Source organism: Salmo salar, unplaced genomic scaffold, assembly GCF_905237065.1.
Source record: "Salmo salar unplaced genomic scaffold, Ssal_v3.1, whole genome shotgun sequence".
Taxonomy (NCBI): Eukaryota; Metazoa; Chordata; class Actinopteri; order Salmoniformes; family Salmonidae; genus Salmo; species Salmo salar.
Genome location: NW_025547617.1, coordinates 50,159 through 73,337, shown reverse-complemented (window position 1 = coordinate 73,337; position 23,179 = coordinate 50,159). Strand labels below are relative to the sequence as shown.

At 45.1% G+C, this 23,179-nt stretch overlaps 1 protein-coding gene across 2 annotated transcripts in view; it reads right to left on the bottom strand.

Annotated features, from left to right (window-relative positions):
- LOC106577438 (formin-2) overlaps positions 1 to 23,179 on the bottom strand; it is a 46,921-nt gene that overhangs the window by 2,921 nt on the left and 20,821 nt on the right. For both annotated transcript variants that reach the window (XM_045711447.1, XM_045711448.1), the window contains exons 7-9: positions 18,868 to 18,960; positions 13,790 to 13,841; positions 11,282 to 11,431 (exon numbers count right to left, since the gene is read on the bottom strand). In XM_045711447.1, the coding sequence (XP_045567403.1) occupies positions 11,282 to 11,431; positions 13,790 to 13,841; positions 18,868 to 18,960 (295 nt within the window). The remainder of the gene's footprint in view (positions 1 to 11,281; positions 11,432 to 13,789; positions 13,842 to 18,867; positions 18,961 to 23,179) is intronic.

Genomic DNA, 23,179 nt, shown 5'->3' with positions numbered 1-23,179 from the left:
ACATGACACACAGCAGTCAGCTACCATTTACATCTGGGTCATAGTGACGACACACTGCAGTCAGCTACCATTTACATCTGGGTCATAGGTGAAAACCCAGAATGCTCTCCTGATACCAGCTCCATCATCTAGCCAACCTTCCACCACCTTCATACAACATTTGGGGCACCATGGACAGTATATCCAAAAAAACAGTATAATCTCCCTTAAAAGCTCCTGCCGGCCTTCAGCCATGGCGGGCCGACCCACAGGCCCTTCAGCCATGGCGGGCCGACCCACAGGCGGCGGGGCCCTGTGTGCTGCTGGATAATGATTGGTTGTAACAGGATCAGGAAAGGAACTCCATTCCCATCAGGAACAGGGGCTCCCCATTCCAGAGCTGGAGTGGTAAAGACAAAGGCAGACAGACCATAATAGGAGTTCTATTAACCAGCCCTGTGATGCCAAAATTCTGGTGAAAGGCATAGCATAGAAAAAAGTTTTTACCAGATATTGTTCATCCTGATCAGACAGGTTTTTTTTTTTTTTTACATGGACAATATATATTGGAGATAATATACAACAATTACTTGAAACAATTGAATATTATAAAAAAATCAAAGATAACAGATTTTATTAAAGTACGCCTAGAATTTATATTTAAATGCCTGGATTACTTTAATTTTGGTGATTCTCTTATACAGGGGAGAGGGGTGAGGGGGTTAAAGTTATGTACAGCAACCCCAGATGTAAAATAGTAAATACTTCTCATAAAGTATTGAGCATTTAAGAGGTGTAAAACAAGGTTGTCCGTTGTCTCCATATCTATTTATTAAGGCCATTGAAATACTAGCTATAGCTATACTAGAAATCTGGATCCCTGCATAGTCTGAAGATCCTGATCCCTTTTCTAGTCTCTCTGGACTAAAACCTAATTATAACAAGTGTACCATATTACGTTTTGGATCGTTAAAATACAGTGTTTACCAATAAAATGGGTGGATGGTGAAGTAGACGTACTTGGTATTCACATTTCAAAAAATATAAATTAACTTAACAAATTTCAATAGAAAGTTAAAGTTTTTTTAAGATTCTGCAACCATGGAGAGGTAAGTACTTGTCTATTTAAGGAAAAATCACATTGATTAACTCTGATCCTATCACAGTTACTTACTAACTAACTAATGGCTCTGCCTACTCCAGAAGACTAATTTTTTTAATCATATGAGCAAAAAATATTTCACTTTATTTGAAACTAAACGTCCCTGTTAATATAATGAATAGGAGTTTGGGGGGCCCAAAATGATTAAATATCAAAGCTTTAAAAATCTCACTAAAAGCTTCACTCATACATAAGTTATACTTAAACCCAAAATGGTTCTCCAGTCGATTATGAAGAAAGGCTCCTCCTTTGTTCAAACATTGCCTTTATACAGATTACAACTTCTCATTTCCGACTAATTGAAAATAAAATGTTGTATAAAGTACAGCATAGCCCTTAAACAAGCCATACAATGCTGGTTACAATTTCAGTTTTATTCTCCAGAAAAGTTAGAACAAATATTACAACAAATGTTATGGTTAAACCCCAAAAATATACTGATACATAAAAAGAAAAAAATCATTATGGGAAATAAATAAAAAAATTGTATTATATTTGTTAATGATATTATGAATAGAAACGGAGGCATTATGTCACATATGCAGTTATGGAAAATATATGGTAATAGCTGCTCAATACAAATTTACAACCAACTGATTGCAGCACTACCACAAAAATGGAGGTGGCAGATGGAAAAAGGAGAAAGTAGGGAACTTGTTCGCCTGCCATATATTAAAGATACAAATTGGCTGAAAGGAACTGGCATAAATATAAAAATATACCAGTTTCATCCAAGGACAAATATGTTGACAGCTGCACCATACAGGTTGCAAAATAAAATGGGAAGAGATTTTTTAAATGTACCAATTCCATGGCAGATGGTTTATGAACTGATACAAAAAACTACACTTGATTCAACACTTAGTTTTTTCAATTTGAATAATTATATAAAATTATTGCCACCAACAGAATGCTATATATATATATATATATATATATATATATATATATATATATATATATATATATATATATATATATATATATATATATATGGGGAAGACAACAATCTCAGCTCTGCAGATTTTGCTGCGAAGAGACAGAATCAATAGATAATTTATTCTGGTATTGCCTCTATGTAGTGGTGGTCCCGTGTGGCTCAGTTGGTAGAGCATGGTGTTTGCAACGCCAGGGTTGTGGGTTCGATTCCCACGGGGGACCAGTACGGGGGGAAAAAAATGTATGAAATGTATGCATTCACTACTGTAAGTCGCTCTGGATAAGAGCGTCTGCTAAATGACTAAAATGTAAAAATGTAGCTTGTTTCTGGTCACAGGTTCAGGAATGGTTAAAAAAAAACAAAATTAAATACAAGAAAAAAATATATATAAAAAAAGAAATCACATGCATTCAAATTAACCTTACCAATAGCAGTGTTGGGTGATATGGAAAGCCCAAGTCAGGCAATAAATAATATAATAATACTCGTAAGAAAGATTTTTGTTCTTTAGCTCACAATCTGTGCATAATATAGGATTAGAAAGGTTTAAAAACATATGTTAAACATCACAGCACAATGGGATAATATCTCGCACCTGGAAACCAAACGAGGTCTATGGTGATAGACGGGATGGGCTGAGAGGGTGGTCTATGGTGATAGACGGGATGTGCTGAGAGGGTGGTCTATGTTGATAGACGGGATGGGCTGAGAGGGTGGTCTATGGTGATAGACGGGATGGGCTGAGAGGTTGGTCTATGGTGATAGACGGGATGGGCTGAGAGGTTGGTCTATGGTGATAGACGGGGTGGGCTGAGAGGGTGGTCTATAGTGATAGACGGGGTGGGCTGAGAGGGTGGTCGATGGTGATAGACGGGATGGGCTGAGAGGGTGGTCGATGGTGATAGACGGGATGGGCTGAGAGGGTGGTCGATGGTGATAGACGGGATGGGCTGAGAGGGTGGTCGATGGTGATAGACGGGATGGGCTGAGAGGGTGGTCGATGGTGATAGGTGGTATGGGCTGAGAGTGGCTGAGGGGTGGGATTAAAGAGCTGAGGTCTATGGTGATAGGTGGGATGGGCTGAGAGTGGCTGAAGGGTGGGATTAAATAGTTTATGTTTGGTAATGTATTATTGTTATGTGACCGCTTTATATAAAAGTACCATGTATGTCAAATGTATATGTAGCAGAAAAGCTGTAAAAAAAAAAAAAAAAAGAGTTTTCCTCCAAAGAGGAGGGGGGTGGAAGGGTTAATAATGAAGGCTGCAGGGTTTCCACTGTGGAGGGCTGATGGACTCAACCTGGCCTAGTAATATTCTCACAATCTTCAGTCAAACTGCCACAACAAGATATCATGAAACTGAACTACTCTTCCAGTGTGCAAGCAGGAGAGAAGGAACAGAGAGAGGCAGCAGGAGTGGAGGAACAGAGAGCAAGCGGCATCAGTACGAGAGAGAGGAGAGAGAGGAGAGAGAAGAGAGAGGCAGCAGTATGAGAGAGAGAGGAGAGAGAGAGGCAGCAGTACGAGAGAGGCAGCAGTACGAGAGAGAGAGGAGAGAGCGAGCGGCAGTAGTGAGAGAGGAGAGTGAGTGAGCGGCAACAGTAAGAGAGAGGAGAGAAAGAGTATCCTCTTCTTGACAGATTTTAAATTGTAGCCAGATGTTAAATCTCTGTGGTTGGAAGTTCTTAACTCTGACAGCCTCTCTACCCAGCACCTGTCCACAAGCCCCGCGCTTCCCTTCATTAAGTACTGGAGGAGGGGGACTATCCTGCCACCAAAACAGACTTATTTACCAGCCAACACTCCACTCTGACACCTTCTCCCACTAAAGGAGAGGACGGGGAGGGAAGGGAGGAGAAGGGGAGGGGAAGGGGGAGGGGAGAATCACTATCCTGCCACCAAAACAGACTTATTCACCAGCCAACACTCCACTCTGACACCTTCTCCCACTAGAGAGAGGAAGAGGAGGGAAGGGAGGAGAAGAGAGAGGAAGAGGAGGGAAGGGAGGAGAAGAGAGGGGGGAAGGAGAGAGGGGGGAAGGAGAGGGGAAGGAGAGGGGAAGGAGAGGGGTGTGAGGCAGGGCAGAGGAGGGGGAGAGGAAAAAGAGGAATGCTGTGCATTTCATGTCTAATTTCCTTGACCTCCAAACCATCAACAGAATCAGTGATTGTCTCCAGGACCATAAATGGACATGTGTTGTTGTAATGAGACTCTTCTTGACACATTGCCTGCTTTATGAGGGCTGGCTGCCACACCAGAGGACAGCAGTGATTAGGGAAGGGAGCGTGTGTTTGGTGTTTATGTATTCTGGGTGGTAAAAGATAACCGATCTGATATATCTAGAATATATTCCAAGAGGCAGAACAATGTATTAATATAAACCCTGAAACAGAGTATGGAACATGGCTGAGTAAGTAGGGCAAATATTCTTAAACCTTCGACCTGGACACGCCCCCTGGCAGAATCCTTCCCGACCTGGACACGCCCCCTGGCAGAATCCTTCCCGACCTGGACACGCCCCCTGGCAGAATCCTTCCCGACCTGGACACGCCCCTGGCAGAATCCTTCCCGACCTGGACACGCCCCTGGCAGAATCCTTCCCGACCTGGACACGCCCCCTGGCAGAATCCTTCCCGACCTGGACACGCCCCCTGGCAGAATCCTTCCCGACCTGGACACGCCCCCTGGCAGAATCCTTCCCGACCTGGACACGCCCCCTGGCAGAATCCTTCCCGACCTGGACACGCCCCCTGGCAGAATCCTTCCCGACCTGGACACGCCCCCTGGCAGAATCCTTCCCGACCTGGACACGCCCCCTGGCAGAATCCTTCCCGAGACACGCCCCCTGGCAGAATCCTTCCCGACCTGGACACGCCCCTGGCAGAATCCTTCCCGACCTGGACACGCCCCTGGCAGAATCCTTCCCGACCTGGACACGCCCCCTGGCAGAATCCTTCCCGACCTGGACACGCCCCTGGCAGAATCCTTCCCGACCTGGACACGCCCCTGGCAGAATCCTTCCCGACCTGGACACGCCCCCTGGCAGAATCCTTCCCGACCTGGACACGCCCCCTGGCAGAATCCTTCCCGACCTGGACACGCCCCCTGGCAGAATCCTTCCCGACCTGGACACGCCCCCTGGGAGAATCCTTCCCGACCTGGACACGCCCCCTGGGATAATCCTTCCCGACCTGGACACGTCCCCTGGGAGAAACCTTCCTGACCTGGACATGTCCTTCTGTCCCCTGGGAGAAACCTTCCTAACCTAGACACGTCCCCTGGGAGAAACCTTCCTGACCTGGACATGTCCTTCTGTCCCCTGGGAGAAACCTTCCTAACCTAGACATGTCCCCTGGGAGAAACCTTCCTAACCTAGACATGTCCCCTGGGAGAAACCTTCCTAACCTAGACATGTCCCCTGGGAGAAACCTTCCTAACCTGGACATGTCCCCTGGAAAGAAACCTTCCTAACCTGGACACGTCCCCTGGGAGAAACCTTCCTAACCTGGACATGTCCTTCTGTCCCCTGGGAGAAACCTTCCTAACCTGGACATGTCCTTCTGTCCCCTGGGAGAAACCTTCCTAACCTGGACATGTCCTTCTGTCCCCTGGGAGAAACCTTCCTAACCTGGACATGTCCTTCTGTCCCCTGGGAGAAACCTTCCTAACCTGGACATGTCCCCTGGGAGAAACCTTCCTAACCTAGACATGTCCCCTGGGAGAAACCTTCCTAACCTGGACATGTCCCCTGGGAGAAACCTTCCTAACCTGGACATGTCCCCTGGAAAAAACCTTCCTAACCTGGACATGTCCCCTGGAAAAAAACCTTCCTAACCTGGACATGTCCTTCTGTCCCCTGGGAGAAACCTTCCTAACCTGGACATGTCCTTCTGTCCCCTGGGAGAAACCTTCCTAACCTAGACAGGTCCCCTGGGAGAAACCTTCCTAACCTAGACAGGTCCCCTGGGAGAAACCTTCCTAACCTAGACATGTCCCCTGGGAGAAACCTTCCTAACCTGGACATGTCCCTTGGAAAAAAACCTTCCTAACCTGGACATGTCCCCTGGAAAAAAACCTTCCTAACCTGGACATGTCCCCTGGGAGAAACCTTCCTAACCTGGACATGTCCCCTGGGAGAAACCTTTCTAACCTGGACATGTCCTTCTGTCCCCTGGGAGAAACCTTCCTAACCTAGACATGTCCCCTGGGAGAAACCTTCCTAACCTAGACATGTCCCCTGGGAGAAACCTTCCTAACCTGGACATGTCCCCTGGGAGAAACCTTCCTAACCTGGACATGTCCCCTGGAAAAAAACCTTCCTAACCTGGACATGTCCCCTGGGAGAAACCTTCCTAACCTGGACATGTCCCCTGGGAGAAACCTTCCTAACCTGGACATGTCCCCTGGGAGAAACCTTCCTAACCTGGACATGTCCTTCTGTAGCTCAGGAGGTCTGAAGGCCAGGGGTTCTACGTATCAGGCATAGGGTTGCAAAACTACAAGTAGTATACCAAAGTTACCAGAATCTTCAGTAATTTTCATAATTGACAGAAAATCGCTGACAATCTATCGCAACTTTCTTAATTTATATTTCAATAACAAAACACATTTTTTCATAAAGTTTTCCTTTAAAAATAAATAAAATCTGTGTCCATATTGTCCATGAGTCTCCAGTAGATAGACCAATATATGGTTCAAGAGAAAAGAGCCTGATTAATGAAAAGATGTAAATCAACATTTAGATTTCTTAATGATCGCTGCACCTCGTCCTAACGATAACATGTCCCGATTGCCTACCAGTCTAACGCCAAAACAACCACAACAAATACGCACCGACATCGTCAAAGAAGAAAATATTTCATGTTGAAACCCTTTTTATTCAAACACCAATGTTTATTCACCAACCTGATGGTTTATATTTAGGATAAATGTTGTACAGCTTTTGTAACATTCGTTTGTTGTTGAAAATCTTATTTTAATGATTTCATATATTGGACGTGTGATAAGGCCACACACAGAGAGGGCCAGAGATACACATTTTATTTAACCAGGTAGGCTAGTTAAGAACAAGTTCTCATTTACAACTGCGACCTGGCCAAGAATAAAGCAAAGCAGTGCGACACAAACAACACAGAGTTAGAGATAAACAAGCGTACGGTCAAGCGTACTACATGACCGGGACGATGGTGTTGATGTGTGGCATAACTTTCAAAGCATTTCCATGGTGACAGACGTGATTGCTACAGGGACGACAGTCATTTAGGCAGGTTGCCTTGGAGTTCTTCGGAACAGGGAAAATGGTGGGAAAATGGCAGGGAAAATTTACAGACTGGAACAAGGAGATGTTGAAAAATGTCAACGAAGACACTTTCTAGCTGGTCTGCACATGCTCTGGAAAAACGACCCCTGGTATTCCGTCTGGCCAAGCGACCTTACGAGTCTTACAAACACAGTCGTCCATGATGAGTCAATGTGAGTCAATGAATGCAGAGAGGACAGCCTCTGGTGAATACAGTATTAGGGTCAGAAGTGTTACCTATTAGAATGCAGCACAGGGGTCAGAAGTGTTACCTATTAGAATGCAGCACAGGGGTCAGAAGTGTTACCTATTAGAATGCAGTACAGGGGTCAGAAGTGTTACCTATTAGAATGCAGCACAGGGGTCAGAAGTGTTACCTATTAGAATGCAGTACAGGGGTCAGAAGTGTTACCTATTAGAATGCAGTACAGGGGTCAGAAGTGTTACCTATTAGAATGCAGCACAGGGGTCAGAAGTGTTACCTATTAGAATGCAGTACAGGGGTCAGAAGTGTTACCTATTAGAATGCAGTACAGGGGTCACAAGTTTTGCCTATTAGAATGCAGTACAGGGGTCAGAAGTGTTGCCTATTAGAATGCAGTACAGGGGTCAGAATTGTTGCCTATTAGAATGCAGTACAGGGGTCAGAAGTGTTGCCTATTAGAATGCAGTACAGGGGTCAGAAGTGTTACCTATTAGAATGCAGTACTGAGGTCAGAAGTGTTACCTATTAGAATGCAGCACAGGGGTCAGAAGTGTTACCTATTAGAATGCAGTACAGGGGTCAGAAGTGTTGCCTATTAGAATGCAGTACAGGGGTCAGAAGTGTTACCTATTAGAATGCAGTACTGAGGTCAGAAGTGTTACCTAATATAATGCAGCACAAGGGTCAGAAGTGTTACCTAATATAATGCAGAACAGGGGTCAGAAGTGTTACCTATTATAATGCGGTACAGGGGACAGAAGTGTTACCTATTATAATGCGGTACAGGGGTCAGAAGTGTTACCTATTATAATGCGGTACAGGGGACAGAAGTGTTCCCTATTATAATGCCGTACTGGGGACAGAAGTGTTCCCTATTATAATGCCGTACAGGGGACAGAAGTGTTCCCTATTATAATGCCGTACAGGGGACAGAAGTGTTTCCTATTATAATGCAGTACAGGGGACAGAAGTGTTTCCTATTATAATGCAGTACAGGGGTCAGAAGTGTTACCTATTAGAATGCAGTACAGGGGTCAGAAGTGTTACCTATTAGAATGCAGCACAGGGGTCAGAAGTGTTACCTATTAGAATGCAGCACAGGGGTCAGAAGTGTTACCTATTATAATGCAGCACAGGGGTCAGAAGTGTTACCTATTATAATGCAGCACAGGGGTCAGAAGTGTTACCTATTAGAATGCAGTACAGGGTCAGAAGTGTTACCTAATATAATGCAGTACAGGGGTCAGAAGTGTTACCTATTAGAATGCAGTACTGGGGTCAGAATTGTTACCTATTAGAATGCAGTACAGGAGTCAGAAGTGTTACCTATTAGAATGCAGTACAGGGGTCAGAAGTGTTACCTATTAGAATGCAGTACAGGAGTCAGAAGTGTTACCTATTAGAATGCAGTACTGGGGTCAGAAGTGTTACCTATTATAATGCGGTACAGGGGACAGAAGTGTTACCTATTATAATGCCGTATTGGGGACAGAAGTGTTTCCTATTATAATGCAGTACAGGGGACAGAATGTGTTCCCTATTATAATGCAGTACAGGGGACAGAAGTGTTTCCTATTATAATGCGGTACAGGGGACAGAAGTGTTCCCTATTATACTGCAGTATTTCGGTCAGAAGTGTTCCCTATTATAATGCAGTACAGGGGACAGAAGTGTTACCTATTATAATGCAGTATTGGGGTCAGAAGTGTTCCCTATGAGAATGCAGTATTGGGGTCAGAAGTGTTACCTATGAGAATGCAGTATTGGGGTTTTGAAGTGTTACCTATTATAATCCAGTATTGCGGTCAGAAGTGTTACCTATTATAATGTAGTATTGGGGTCAGAAGTGTTACCTATTATAATGCAGTACAGGGGTCAGAAGTGTTACCTATTATAATGCAGTATTGGGGTCAGAAGTGTTACCTATTAGAATGCAGTATAGTGGACAGAAGTGCCCTCTGCAATTGTGGGAAAACAAACAGTTAATTTGCCTGAACAAACCAACCCAATGGGAACAAGATGATGATGTGATTGACTCCTGATGTTGTCTTTACAAACTGCTTCCCTCCTCTCCAGGTTAATGCCCTGAAACCATGAGACCAACATCTGTACGTCTCTCACAGGGCACCGCGGCGTCACACACACACACCCTCTTGTACTGCTGAGCAGCGCAGGGACGTTCTCTATGCATTCAGGGTAACCTGAAACGATACATTATCGTGCCAGACCCAGACAGAAACGATACATTATCGTGCCAGACCCAGACAGAAACGATACATTATCGTACCAGACCCAGATAGAGAGAAGCTAGATGTGTGTGATCCCTTGTCCTTTAGTGGTTGGTGGTTTGTAATGTATAATGTAACAAACAGTACCTCATGGTCTGGGCCTCATTTCTACTTTGTTGACTCTGTATTATCAGGAAACCTCATCGAACCACTGGAAGCTAACCGGACCAGTCTAGGCTCTGTCCCAAACGGCACCCTACTCCTGAAAGGACACTTGGTCAAAAGTTGCGCACTATATAGGGAATAGGGTGCCATTTGGGACACATCCTTAGTAGTCTTTTTAATATTGGGGTTGAATACAGAGATGTGGTTGAGTGGACAGGTTTGCCTGCTTTTTGAATGGATTTTAAATGAGACAGATATTATCTGATATTAAACATAAGGGGCACGTTATGGGAGATCACGGTTCAACCAGGGGTGTAACAACAGTGATGGAATACCAATGGAACAGAATAGGACACACACACACACACACACACACACACAGACCACTGCAAAATAAATACTGTCTCTGTGAGACCACTCGAAAAGCATGTGTGGTAACTAAAAGTTGCAATGTGTTACTTTTTGGGCGACCCAAACAAATTCACAAAGATGTGTTTGTTATAGATCTGTTATTCTCGTTGAAAACAAGTCTTCAAAAGCGGTAGATCTGCTCTATGTGCACTCTATGCTTCCATTAAGTTTCATGTCAGACTTTCGGGTTTTTAAACACCAGCTTCAAACAGCTGAATGTACAATATTTTTGTTAGGAAAAATATGTTTAGATGGTAGGATGATTCTCTACACTGAAGACCGAGCAGAGTCAAGCTGGTAGAAAGGCCAGCAGTGATGAGAGTACAAATCAACCTCTTAGAAGATAAATACACTTCAAGTGCAAACAGTATAAAGCCCCATGAAGCCCTATAAAGCCCCTATAAAGCCCTGGGGAAAACACATTTATCTGTAACATTCCTACTTTTAAAAACAGAGAAGAAAATCATGTTTCCAACAAGTCAATCCTGATGCCTTTCTGATTCCTGGAAAGTAACCAAAACGGTCTCAATGACTTTCACTGAGACGAAGCACCAGTCTTCAATACCATCTACTGCATCTGGCCTACGCCGTTCGGCCATCACTCATTCATATATTTTTATGTACATATTCGTATTCATTCCTTTACACGTGTGTGAATAAGGTAGTTGTGAAATTGTTAGGTTATATTACTTGTTAGATATTACAGCACGGTCGGAACTAGAAGCACAAGCATTTCGCTACACTCGCATTAACATCTGCTAACCATGTGTATGTGACCAATAAAATATGATTTTGATTTGAATTCTTACACAGTTACCTGTACATAATAAACTCATGATCGAATTTTAAAAACATCTGGGTGTTGAAAAAAATATACAAGACTGGTTGGTACCTTTCCTGTAGGATCATCTTGTTCTCTTTCTTCCACAGGTCTTTAAAGTCGGAGGAGAAGTCATGCCACACAGAGAAGAAGGTGTTTGGGGAAACCTCCTTCTCTCCCATCTTAGCCTTCACCTGGTAGAACACGGTTAGCTCCAAGAATCTACAACACAACATTATGGAATAACCAATACAGACGGAGGGTATAGAAACACAAACATAGAACTTGTTTAAGGATGTGGAAATAAATACTTTAGGCTATTTCATATTTCAAATGAGGTATTCATTAAAAAAAGGGGTTTCCCAGAATATAGAGCTTTACTAGCTAAAAACTCTACTTTAATCCAAACTGTTAAACTATGCTGTTATGTTGGTCAACAACACTGTCCATCATAACTACGTTGGTCAACAACACTGTCCATCATAACTACGTTGGTCCACAACACTGTCCATCATAACTACGTTGGTCAACAACACTGTCCATCATAACTACGTTGGACAAAAACACTGTCCATCATAACTACGTTGGACAACAACACTGTCCATCATAACTACGTTGGACAACAACACTGTCCATCATAACTACGTTGGACAACAACACTGTAGTAGTTAGTTGGGTAGTTATGTTGGACAACAACACTGTCCATCATAACTATATTAGACAACAACACTGTCCATCATAACTATACTGCTCAAAAAAATAATGGGAACACTTAAACAACACATCCTAGATCTGAATGAAATAAATAATCTTATTAAATACTTTTTTCTTTACATAGTTGAATGTGCTGACAACAAAATCACACAAAAATAATCAATGGAAATCCAATTTATCAACCCATGGAGGTCTGGATTTGGAGTCACACTCAAAATTAAAGTGGAAAACCACACTACAGGCTGATCCAACTTTGATGTAATGTCCTTAAAACAAGTCAAAATGAGGCTCAGTAGTGTGTGTGGCCTCCACGTGCCCGTATGACCTCCCTACAACGCCTGGGCATGCTCCTGATGAGGTGGCAGATGGTCTCCTGAGGGATCTCCTCCCAGACCTGGACTAAAGCATCCGCCAACTCCTGGACAGTCTGTGGTGCAACGTGGCGTTGGTGGATGGAGCGAGACATGATGTCCCAGATGTGCTCAATTGGATTCAGGTCTGGGGAACGGGCGGGCCAGTCCATAGCATCAATGCCTTCCTCTTGCAGGAACTGCTAACACACTCCAGCCACATGAGGTCTAGCATTGTCTTGCATTAGGAGGAACCCAGGGCCAACCGCACCGGCATATGGTCTCACAAGGGGTCTGAGTATCTCATCTCGGTACCTAATGGCAGTCAAGCTACTCTGGCGAGCACATGGAGGGCTGTGCGGCCCCCCAAAGAAATGCCACCCCACACCATGACTGACCCACCACCAAACCGGTCATGCTGGAGGATGTTGCAGGCAGCAGAATGTTCTCCACGGCGTCTCCAGACTCTGTCACGTGCTCAGTGTGAACCTGCTTTCATCTGTGAAGAGCACAGGGCGCCAGTGGCGAATTTGCCAATCTTGGTGTTCTCTGGCAAATGCCAGACATCCTGCACGGTGTTGGGCTGTAAGCACAACCCCCACCTGTGGACGTCGGGCCCTCATACCACCCTCATGGAGTCTGTTTCTGACCGTTTGAGCAGACGCATGCACATTTGTGGCCTGCTGGAGGTCATTTTGCAGGGCTCTGGCAGTGCTTCTCCTGCTCCTCCTTGCTCAAAGGCGGAGGTAGCGGTCCTGCTGCTGGGTTGTTGCCCTCCTACGGCCTCCTCCACGTCTCCTGATGTACTGGCCTGTCTCCTGGTAGCGCCTCCATGCTCTGGACACTACGCTGACAGACACAGCAAACCTTCTTGCCACAGCTCGTATTGATGTGCCATCCTGGATGAGCTGCACTACCTGAGCCACTTGTGTGGGTTGTAGACTCCGTCTCATGCTACCACTAGAGTGAAAGCACCGCCAGCATTCAAAAGTGACCAGAACATCAGCCAGGAAGCATAAGAACTGAGAAGTGGTCTGTGGTCCCCACCTGCAGAACCACTCCTTTATTGGGGGTGTCTTGCTAATTGCCTATAATTTCCACCTGTTGTCTATTCCATTTGCACAACAGCATGTGAAATTTATTGTCAATAAGTGTTGCTTCCTAAGTGGGCAGTTTGATTTCACAGAAGTGTGATTGACTTGGAGTTACATTGTGTTGTTTAAGTGTTCCCTTTATTTTTTGGAGCAGTGTATATTAGACAACACTGTCTATCATAAGTATGCTGCTCTTTTTGACAACACTAATTGCTTAAACACAGAAGAAAAAACAGACACAAAAAAAAACTTAATTGCTACCCACTGGGCATAGACGTTGGTCACACGTCATTTCAATGATTCAACAACGTTGATTCAACCATCAACGTTGATTCAACCATTGCCCAGTGGGTATAGAATGTGTGAATATCTGTTAAAGTGGCAGGTCCAGGTGTTATGACTGCATTGAAACGGTTCCTTACAACTTGTGAGTGTCGCTGAGCTGCATCTCCTGGACCTCCAGGTCAGATTTAGCTGCAAGAGAGAAAACATGAAAGACAAGTGGTAAGTAGGAATTCTCATCTCTCAGTCAGGGTAGAGGTTGGGTAGTAGCTGGGTAGTAGTTGACAGGTCTCAGAACAGCCTGGTCTCTCAGTGAGGGTAGTTAGTTGGGTAGTTAGTTGGGTAGTTAGTTGACAGGTCTCAGAACAGCCTGGTCTCTCAGTGAGGGTAGTTAGTTGGGTAGTTAGTTGACAGGTCTCAGAACAGCCTGGTCTCTCAGTGCGGGTAGTTAGTTGGGCGGGTAGTTAGTTGGGCGGGTAGTTAGTTGGGCGGGTAGTTACAATGTAGAAAACCGTAAAAATAAACTAAAATCCTTGAATGACTTGGTGTGTCCAAACTGTTGACTGGTGCTGTACAGTAAACAATACGATCTCTGTGGTCCCTCACTAAACCATCCTATTGGTCTACAGGTGGAACCTATTGCTTTACACAGAGACCAAGTTCAAATGGACCCCTATTAGTGCACTATATTAGACGAGAGTCCTGGATAGAAGTAGTGCACTATATTAGATGAGAGTCCTGGATAGAAGTAGTGCACTATATTAGATGAGAGGCCTATGGACCCTGGATAGAAGTAGTGTACTATATTAGATGAGAGGCCTATGGACCCTGGACAGAAGTAGTGCACTATATTAGATGAGAGGCCTATGGACCCTGGATAGAAGTAGTGCACTATATTAGATGAGAGTCCTGGACAGAAGTAGTGCACTATATTAGATGAGAGGCCTATGGACCCTGGATAGAAGTAGTGCACTATATTAGATGAGAGGCCTGGATAGAAGTAGTGCACTATATTCAGTGAGAGCCCTGGATAGAAGTAGTGCACTATATTCGATGAGAGCCCTGGATAGAAGTAGTGCACTATATTAGATGAGAGTCCTGGACAGAAGTAGTGCACTATATTAGATGAGAGTCCTGGACAGAAGTAGTGCACTATATTAGATGAGAGTCCTGGATAGAAGTAGTGCACTATATTAGATGAGAGTCCTATGGACCCTGGATAGAAGTAGTACACTAGGGAACAGGATGAATTCTGGGATGCCTCCTAACCATTCAGCAGAGCAACAGTTTTAGACCCGTTGTTACTACTTTGTAACGGGCTTGTAACTAAAAGGTGTAATTAAAGCCGGTTCATTAAATCATAGTATGACGACGTTAGACAGGAACAACATATCTTACAGCAACATGAGTTCCTCCAGTTCTTAACGGCAGGATGTGATGTCATTCTAATTAGCGTGTATTCTTTGGAAGTGCTATTGCCTGCCTGGTATTACACTAAATGTCCAGCTCCAACGGAAAACCCTTTAAAAATCACAAACAACGTGTTCCGGAATTTGTTTGTGACGGTTGAGAATTAACTTCTATCCCTGTGGTTGGTTGCATGGTCAGATAACCCGTTAACACGGTCTGGTTTAACCTCATATTACAAACCACCACCACCACATGCAAACAAGCTTCTACGACAATTCTATCTGGACTGGAGTCGGTCTCTTCTTGTCACGGCTTCAGACAGACAACCTTTACCTCCCAGTCAGGGAGACCTGCACCGAGACAAAGCAACCATTTAGATTGCCATTTCAATGTAAAGTGTGTGGGTGCTGTCATACATATAGCCTACGACCCGCTTGGAACTTCCTGAATAACTATGTTAGAGTGCAGTCAGCTATGGGACCGGTGGCCCCTCCTTCAGGGGATGAAGTAAGGCCCCCTCCTTCAGGGGATGAAGTAGGGCCCCCTCCTTCAGGGGATGAAGTAGGGCCCCCTCCTTCAGGGGATGAAGTAGGGCCCCCTCCTTCAGGGGATGAAGTAGGGCCCCCTCCTTCAGGGGATGAAGTAGGGCCCCCTCCTTCAGGGGATGAAGTAGGGCCCCCTCCTTCAGGGGATGAAGTAGGGCCCCCTCCTTCAGGGGATGAAGTAGGGCCCCCTCCTTCAGGGGATGAAGTAGGGCCCCCTCCTTCAGGGGATGAAGTAGGGCCCCCTCCTTCAGGGGATGAAGTAGGGCCCCCTCCTTCAGGGGATGAAGTAGGGCCCCCTCCTTCAGGGGAAGAAGTAGGGCCCCCTCCTTCAGGGGAAGAAGTAGGGCCCCCTCCTTCAGGGGAAGAAGTAGGGCCCCCTCCTTCAGGGGATGAAGTAGGGTCTCCTTCAGGGGATGAAGTAGGGGTCTCCTTCAGGGGATGAAGTAGGGGTCTCCTTCAGGGGATGAAGTAGGGGTCTCCTTCAGGGGATAAAGTAGGGGTCTCCTTCAGGGGAATCAGGGGTTGCAGTGGGGTATCAGGGGTTGCAGTGGGGTATCAGGGGTTGCAGTGGGGTATCATGGGTCAGTGCCCTGGGTGCTCTCTGACAAATTGATCCCAGTTGTGGGTAAAAAAAAGAAATTCCACCGTGAAGCTGAAGGGACTGGAGAGTGACCCAGCAGCCTGCAGCAGTGTGGTTCTCGGCGTGAGAGGTGGAAGGAGGGTTGGGGGGTGGCAGAAACCCTGACATCTCAGACCTCCAGACAGACAGCTCAGGGATTAAACCTTGACACCCCAGACCCTGAGGTCCTCATGGGTCACAGGCAAAGATGAATGGCCATGGAAGGTTACCAAAATCTCTCCAGGTGGACGAAACGTCAACAGTCACGAGGCATTATCCACCGTGTTAAAGGAAAACGCTTTCCAAAAAAAACCTCTTTGGGTATTTGTTTCATTAGTCCATTGTTGACATAAGCAAAACATTTTGGGACTGTCAGCCAGCACCCAAGTTTTCAAAATATGTAACTTTCAAAATACAGAAACCATCCTTGTATAACCTATTTTGATTCATATGATGCAAAACACGGCGTCAAATTATGCAAAAAAACGCATCATACGGGGATAATTTCTGTATTTTGAAAGTTACGTATTTTAAAAACTTGGGTGCTGACAAGCAAAAGATTTTAGGACAATGTCAACAATGGACTAATGAAACAAAAACCTAAATATTTGTTTTTTGGGGTGGAGTTTTCCACCTTTAAGTGTCGCTGGGTTCTTACTGGTCTGGGCTAAATCACAACCAGTTAACCCAGACCCTAACCAGACCCACGACAGCTCTGAGCCCGGAATAGTCTGCCACGACAATCAACCAGGATGCCCTGAGTCACTTTGATTTATAATGCCTCTCAATAGGTGAAATTACTGCTCAATGAAATTGCTGCTCAGTGATTTTGCTTTCAACTGGGGTCCACATCATTTTCTTAAGAAAACAGGGTGGGGGGGGGTAATGAATGTGAGAAATTTGGAATTAGTACATTTCAGGGGAAGATCATCAAGAAGTGAATAATGTGAAGTCCACTGGGTGAGATTAAACGACCAGTACAGATCAGTATCTCCACTGAACCACCCCCCAAAAAATACCAATAGAAAATCAGTATCTCCACTGAAACCCCCCAAAAAATACCAATAGAAATCAGTATCTCCACTGAACCCCCCAAAAAATACCAATAGAAAATCAGTATCTCCACTGAACCCCCCAAAAAATACCAATAGAAATCAGTATCTCCACTGAACCCCCCCCAAAAATACCAACAGAAATCAGTATCTCCACTGAACCCCCCAAAAAAGACCAATAGAAAATCAGTATCTCCACTGAACCCCCCAAAAATACCTATAGAAATCCAATGTTTCCCCACCATAAGCTGCAGTATGTCCAAGTGACCTCACAACAGCAGACCGCATGTAACTCGCTCGCACGGTACGTCCACGTCCGACTTCCTCATCAGCGGGATCATCTGAGGGGGTTGGGGGGCCCCGGCTCCCCAGTGGGTCGGGGGGCCCCGGCTCCCCAGTGGGTCGGGGGGCCTGGCTCCCCAGTGGGTCGGGGGGCCTGGCTCCCCAGTGGGTGGGCCTATGCCCTCCCAGGCTAAGCCCATGGCTGCACCCCTGCCCAGTTATGTGAAATCCAGAGATTAATTTACATTTACTGATTTCTTTATATGAACTGTAACTCAGTAAAATCATTACACGATGAAAGTCTCTCTGCCCCAAACAGCCAGCCAGCCAGCCCCCAAACAGCCAGCCAGCCAGCCCCCAAACAGCCAGCCAGCCAGCCCCCAAACAGCCAGCCAGCCAGCCCCCAAACAGCCAGCCAGCCAGCCCCCAAACAGCCAGCCAGCCCACCCCCAAACAGCCAGCCAGCCCCCAAACAGCCAGCCAGCCCCCAAACAGCCAGCCAGCCCCCAAACAGCTGATTGTTGAGTTGCAGCGGTCAGTGAAAAGCAGTCAAACACACCTCCCACAATATTTCAAAATACTAAAATCGTAGGAAAAACATTGTTTAGGAAGCAAATGGCTGAAAACAGAAAACATCTAATCTGTCTATTTATCAAGATGATCAACTCCCAACAGAGCCAACAGTCGTCTGACTGGTACCAGCAGAGAGCATCATCCCTAGTGATGGAGCCAACAGTCTGACTGGCAATGAGACAGCTCTATGAGGAGACAGTTGGACAAGGCTGTCTGAATGTATTAGTTACAATCTGCCACAATAGGAATGACTAAAATGGGACGGGGTTCAGGTGACGTCAACACCGCCTGGCACCGGGTTCAGGTGACGTCAACACCGCCTGGCACCGGGTTCAGGTGACGTCAACACCGCCTGGCACCAGGTTTAGGTGTGTGTGTACGTACATGGTTTCCTACCTTACCAGAATGTTCTGACAAGGTTGGATAACAAGACTTTTTTTATTTCCTAAATATGTTAAAATTATATTTTAGGCTTTAGGGTTCAGGTTACGTTTAGGGTTCAGGGGAAAATAGGACTTTGAATGGGAATACAATTTTACTCTTCAAAAAGTCCAGAAAATTCATGAAAACAAAGCTGTGTGGGTGTCCATAGTAGTGTGTGTCCATAGTAGCGTGTGTGTGTCCATAGTAGCGTGTGTGTGTGTCCATAGTAGCGTGTGTGTGTGTGTGTGTGTGTGTGTGTGTGTGTGTGTGTGTGTGTGTGTGTGTGTGTTCCATTGTAGCGTGTTCTCTCCTACCTTGGCTGAGGAATTCCTCCATCTTGTCTTTGAAGGGCTGCAGGTGATCCTCAGACGATACTTTACACACCTTCTCCACCTCTGTGTTGCACGCTGGAATGACAAGACTAAACTGTTTACAAAATGTCTGACGGCCACATAATGGCAATACAATGGCTGATTTCAAGAAAAAAAGGAAAAAAAAACACAATTTATATATTTTTTTCTTTAACCTTTATTTAACCAGGCAAGCCAGTTATTTTAACTAGGCAATTCAACAAATTCTTATTTACAATGACGGCCTAGGAACAGTGGGTTAAACTGCCTTGTTCTAGGGCAGAACAATTGATTTTTTACCTTGTCAGCTAGGGGATTCGATCCAGCAACCTTTGTTACTGGCCCCCTCCACTCTAACCGCTAGGCTACCCGCCGCCCCTCCACTCTAACCGCTAGGCTACACGCCGCCCCTCCACTCTAACCGCTAGTAACCTTTCTGGGTAAACTATTACCCAGACCCCTTCTCTAAAATCCCTGAAATGGGCCCTCTACTTAGAGTGGAACTAACCTTTCCTGATCAACTATTAATCATTGATAAATGTGACTCAGCACAGACAAGAGCTGCCCTGTGACACGAGCCTACCAGATGAGCTAAATAACTTCTATGCTCTCTTCGAGGCAAGTAACACTGAAACATGCATGAGAGCATCAGCTGTTCCGGATGACTGTGTGATCACGTTCTCTGCAGCCGATGTGAGTAAGACCTTTAAAACAGGTCAACATTCACAAGGCTGCGGGGCCAGATGGATTACCGAGACGTGTACTGCGAGCATGCGCTGACCAACTGGCAGGTGTCTTTACTGACATTTTCAACTTCTCCCTGTCTGAGTCTTTAATACCAACATGTTTTAATTGAGGATACCCTAGGATAGGGGGCGCCACAGCGCATTTTGAAAAAAAATCGTTCCCATTTTCAACGGCCTACTAATCAAACTCAGAAGCTAGGGCATGCATATACTTATTATATATGGATAGAAAACACTCTAAAGTTTCTAAAACTGTTTGAATGGTGTCTGTGAGTATAACAGAACTCAAATGGCAGTCAAAACCCCGAGACCGATTGAAACAGGAAGTGGAATTCTGAATTGTGGACTCGACTTCTCATCTTTCCTTATTAATCACACCGTTAACAATGGTTCAGTGAGCACTTCCTATTGCTTCCACTAGATGTCGCCAGTCTTTTCACAGTGGTTTGAGCCTTATACGGTCGAAACTCAGTGAATGAGACGAGTTGGAAATTGGTCACAGGGGATGGGCCATCACCATTATGACGCCGGCGGCCATGTCTACCCCCACCTTTGGAAACGGTTTTAAAGGCCATGAAATCATCCCCCTCGAATCTTATTGGCTCTCTTGGTGTTACAGGCCCTGAAGATTAATGTTTTACAACGTTTGACATGTTTGAACGAACCTACAGGCGGGAGAATCTCATTTTATCCGGAACTTCAGCCCTGCGCTTGGAGAGAGCCATAGGACGCGCTACCAACAGCAGGCTAATGGAACGTGAAGTATGGACTTTTTGACCGAAAATACATCTGTTGTGGACCTGGGATGCTTTCTGATGAAGACAACTAAAGGTAGGCGATTATTGACAATATTATACAAGATGAGATGTGACATGCGATTGTTTCCAAGATGGCGCCGAGCTCTGTATATTAGCTCATTTTCTGAGCATCGCATCTCCTTTTATCGCAAAGTGTGATTACCCAGTAAAGTTAATTTAAAATCTGGTATGACAGGTGTTCAAGAGATATTCATCTATAAATGTTAGATTGACAATATAAATTTAAAAAATCGTTATAGGATAGTAATTTAGGGAAATGTAGCATTGTTTACCGGGACGCATTTGAGGGGAAATTATTTAGTCAACGTCAGACAGAGATGTAAAATGCTGTTTTTATATATAAATATGACCTTTATTGAACAAAAGAATGCATGCATTGTATAACATGATGTCCTAGGGGTGCCATCTGATGAAGTTTGTAAAAGGTTAGTGCTGCATTTAGCTGTTTTTTGATTATATGTGATGCAAGTGGTTGGTCGGAAAATGGCTATGAAGCTGCTTTTTACGATGGACTCATCTAACATAATCTAATGATTTGCTTTTCCTGTAAAACCTTTTTGAAATCGGACGACGTGGGTCGATTCAGGAGAGGTGTATCTATAAAAAAAATAATATATATATTCTTAATTTTTTTTTTTAATTATGATTTTTTTTTAATGCTAATTGGCGACATGATTTTTCGCTGGATTTTGATCCCGCTGACGGGATGAGACGCTGAAGAGGTTTTTAAGCAGACCACCATAGTCCCTGTGCCCAAGAACACCAAGGTAACCTGTCTAAATAACTACCGACCCGTAGCATTCACGTCTGTTGCCATGAAGTGCTTTGAAGGGCTGGTCATGGCTCACATCAACAGCATTATCCCAGAAACCCTAGACCCACTCCAATTTGCTTACCGCACCAACAGATCCACAGATGAAGCAGTCTATATTGCACTCCACACTGCCCTTTCCCACCTGGACAAAAGGAACACCCATGTGAGAATGCTATTCATTGACTACAGCTCAGCATTCAACACCATAGTGCCCTCAAAGCTCATCCTAAGGACCATGGGACTAAACATCTCCCTCTGCAACTGGATTCTGGACTTCCTGACGGGCCGACCCACAATTGGTAAGGGTAGGTAACAACACATCCTCAACGCTGATCCTCATGGGTCTGGGTCCTCAGATCCTCAAAAGGTTCTACAGCTGCACCATCGAGAGCATCCTGACAGGTTGCATCACTGCCTGGTATGGCAACTGCTCAGCCTCCAACCGCAAGGCACTACAGAGGGTAGTGCGAACGGCCCAGTACATCACCGAGGCCAAGCTTCCTGCCATCCAGGACCTCTATACCAGGCAGTGTCAGAGCCCTACAAATTGTCAAAGACTCCAGCCACCCCAGTCATAGACTGTTCTCTCTGCTACTGCACGGCAAGCCATACCGGAGCGCCAAGTCTAGGTCCAAGAAGATTCTTATTAACAGCTTCTACCCCCAAGACATAAGACTCCTGAACAGCTAATCAAATGACTACCCAGACTATTTGCATAGGCAGTTTACTTCTATGCTGCTGCTGTACTGTTATTATCTAGGCATAGTCACTTTAATAACTCTACCTACATGTACATACTACCTCAATTACTTCGACACCGGTGCACCTGCACATTGACTCTGTACCGGTACCCCCTGTATATAGCCTCCACATTGACTCTGTACCGGTACCCCCTGTATATAGCCTCCACATTGACTCTGTACCGGTACTCCCTGTATATAGTCTCCACATTGACTCTGTACCGTAACACCCTGTATATAGCCTCCACATTGACTCTGTACCGGTACTCCCTGTATATAGTCTCCACATTGACTCTGTACCGGTACCCCCTGTATATAGCCTCCACATTGACTGTACCGGTACCTCCACATTGTTATTTACTGCTGCTCTTTAATTATTTGTTATTATTATTATCTATTATCTTTGTTTTCTTCTTAAAACTGCACTATTGGTTAAGTAAGCATTTCACTGTAAGGTTTACTACACCTGTTGTATTCAGCATTTCACTGTAAGGTCTACTAAACCTGTTGTATTCAGCATTTCACTGTAAGGTCTACTACACCTGTTGTATTCAGCATTTCACTGTAAGGTCTACTACACCTGTTGTATTCAGCACAGGTAACAAATACAATTTGATTGTAATTTTGGGAAGTTCTGTCAAGGTACTGCATGTGGCTGCGAAGGCAAATCATCCAACAACATTCTGACCCCATTCACCTGTCGCCCCTGGTAACCCCTGGTAACCCCTGAATGAAGACTGACGCTGTGGAATTCTGGAATCTATTCTAAAACTTCCGTGAAGCTCCGAGAGTCACGCACCAATCAGTGGGCCATAATGAATTAGAGTCAGAGTGTCAGCGTCCAATCTAAATCCCAGCTGGACTGTCACCGCCCTCTCTCTACCTGACCTTTATAGCCTGTGTCAGGGAGGGCCATGTTGTTCTTTCCAGAGCACACTGGTTGAGCACATCTCAGTAGGCTAGACACCATCTGTCTGTAATACAGAGCCAGCCTACAGTCACCTCTGAAGATCACCAATATAACAGAGGGGGATGGATGGAGAGACCCCGGGTTATTCTGGTGCTGTAATAACCAAATATCCTCCTCTGCTGTAGCACAACACCACCGTTTAAACCCAACAGAACTGGTTCTGTCTGATGGGGAGCAAGCACCGCAAG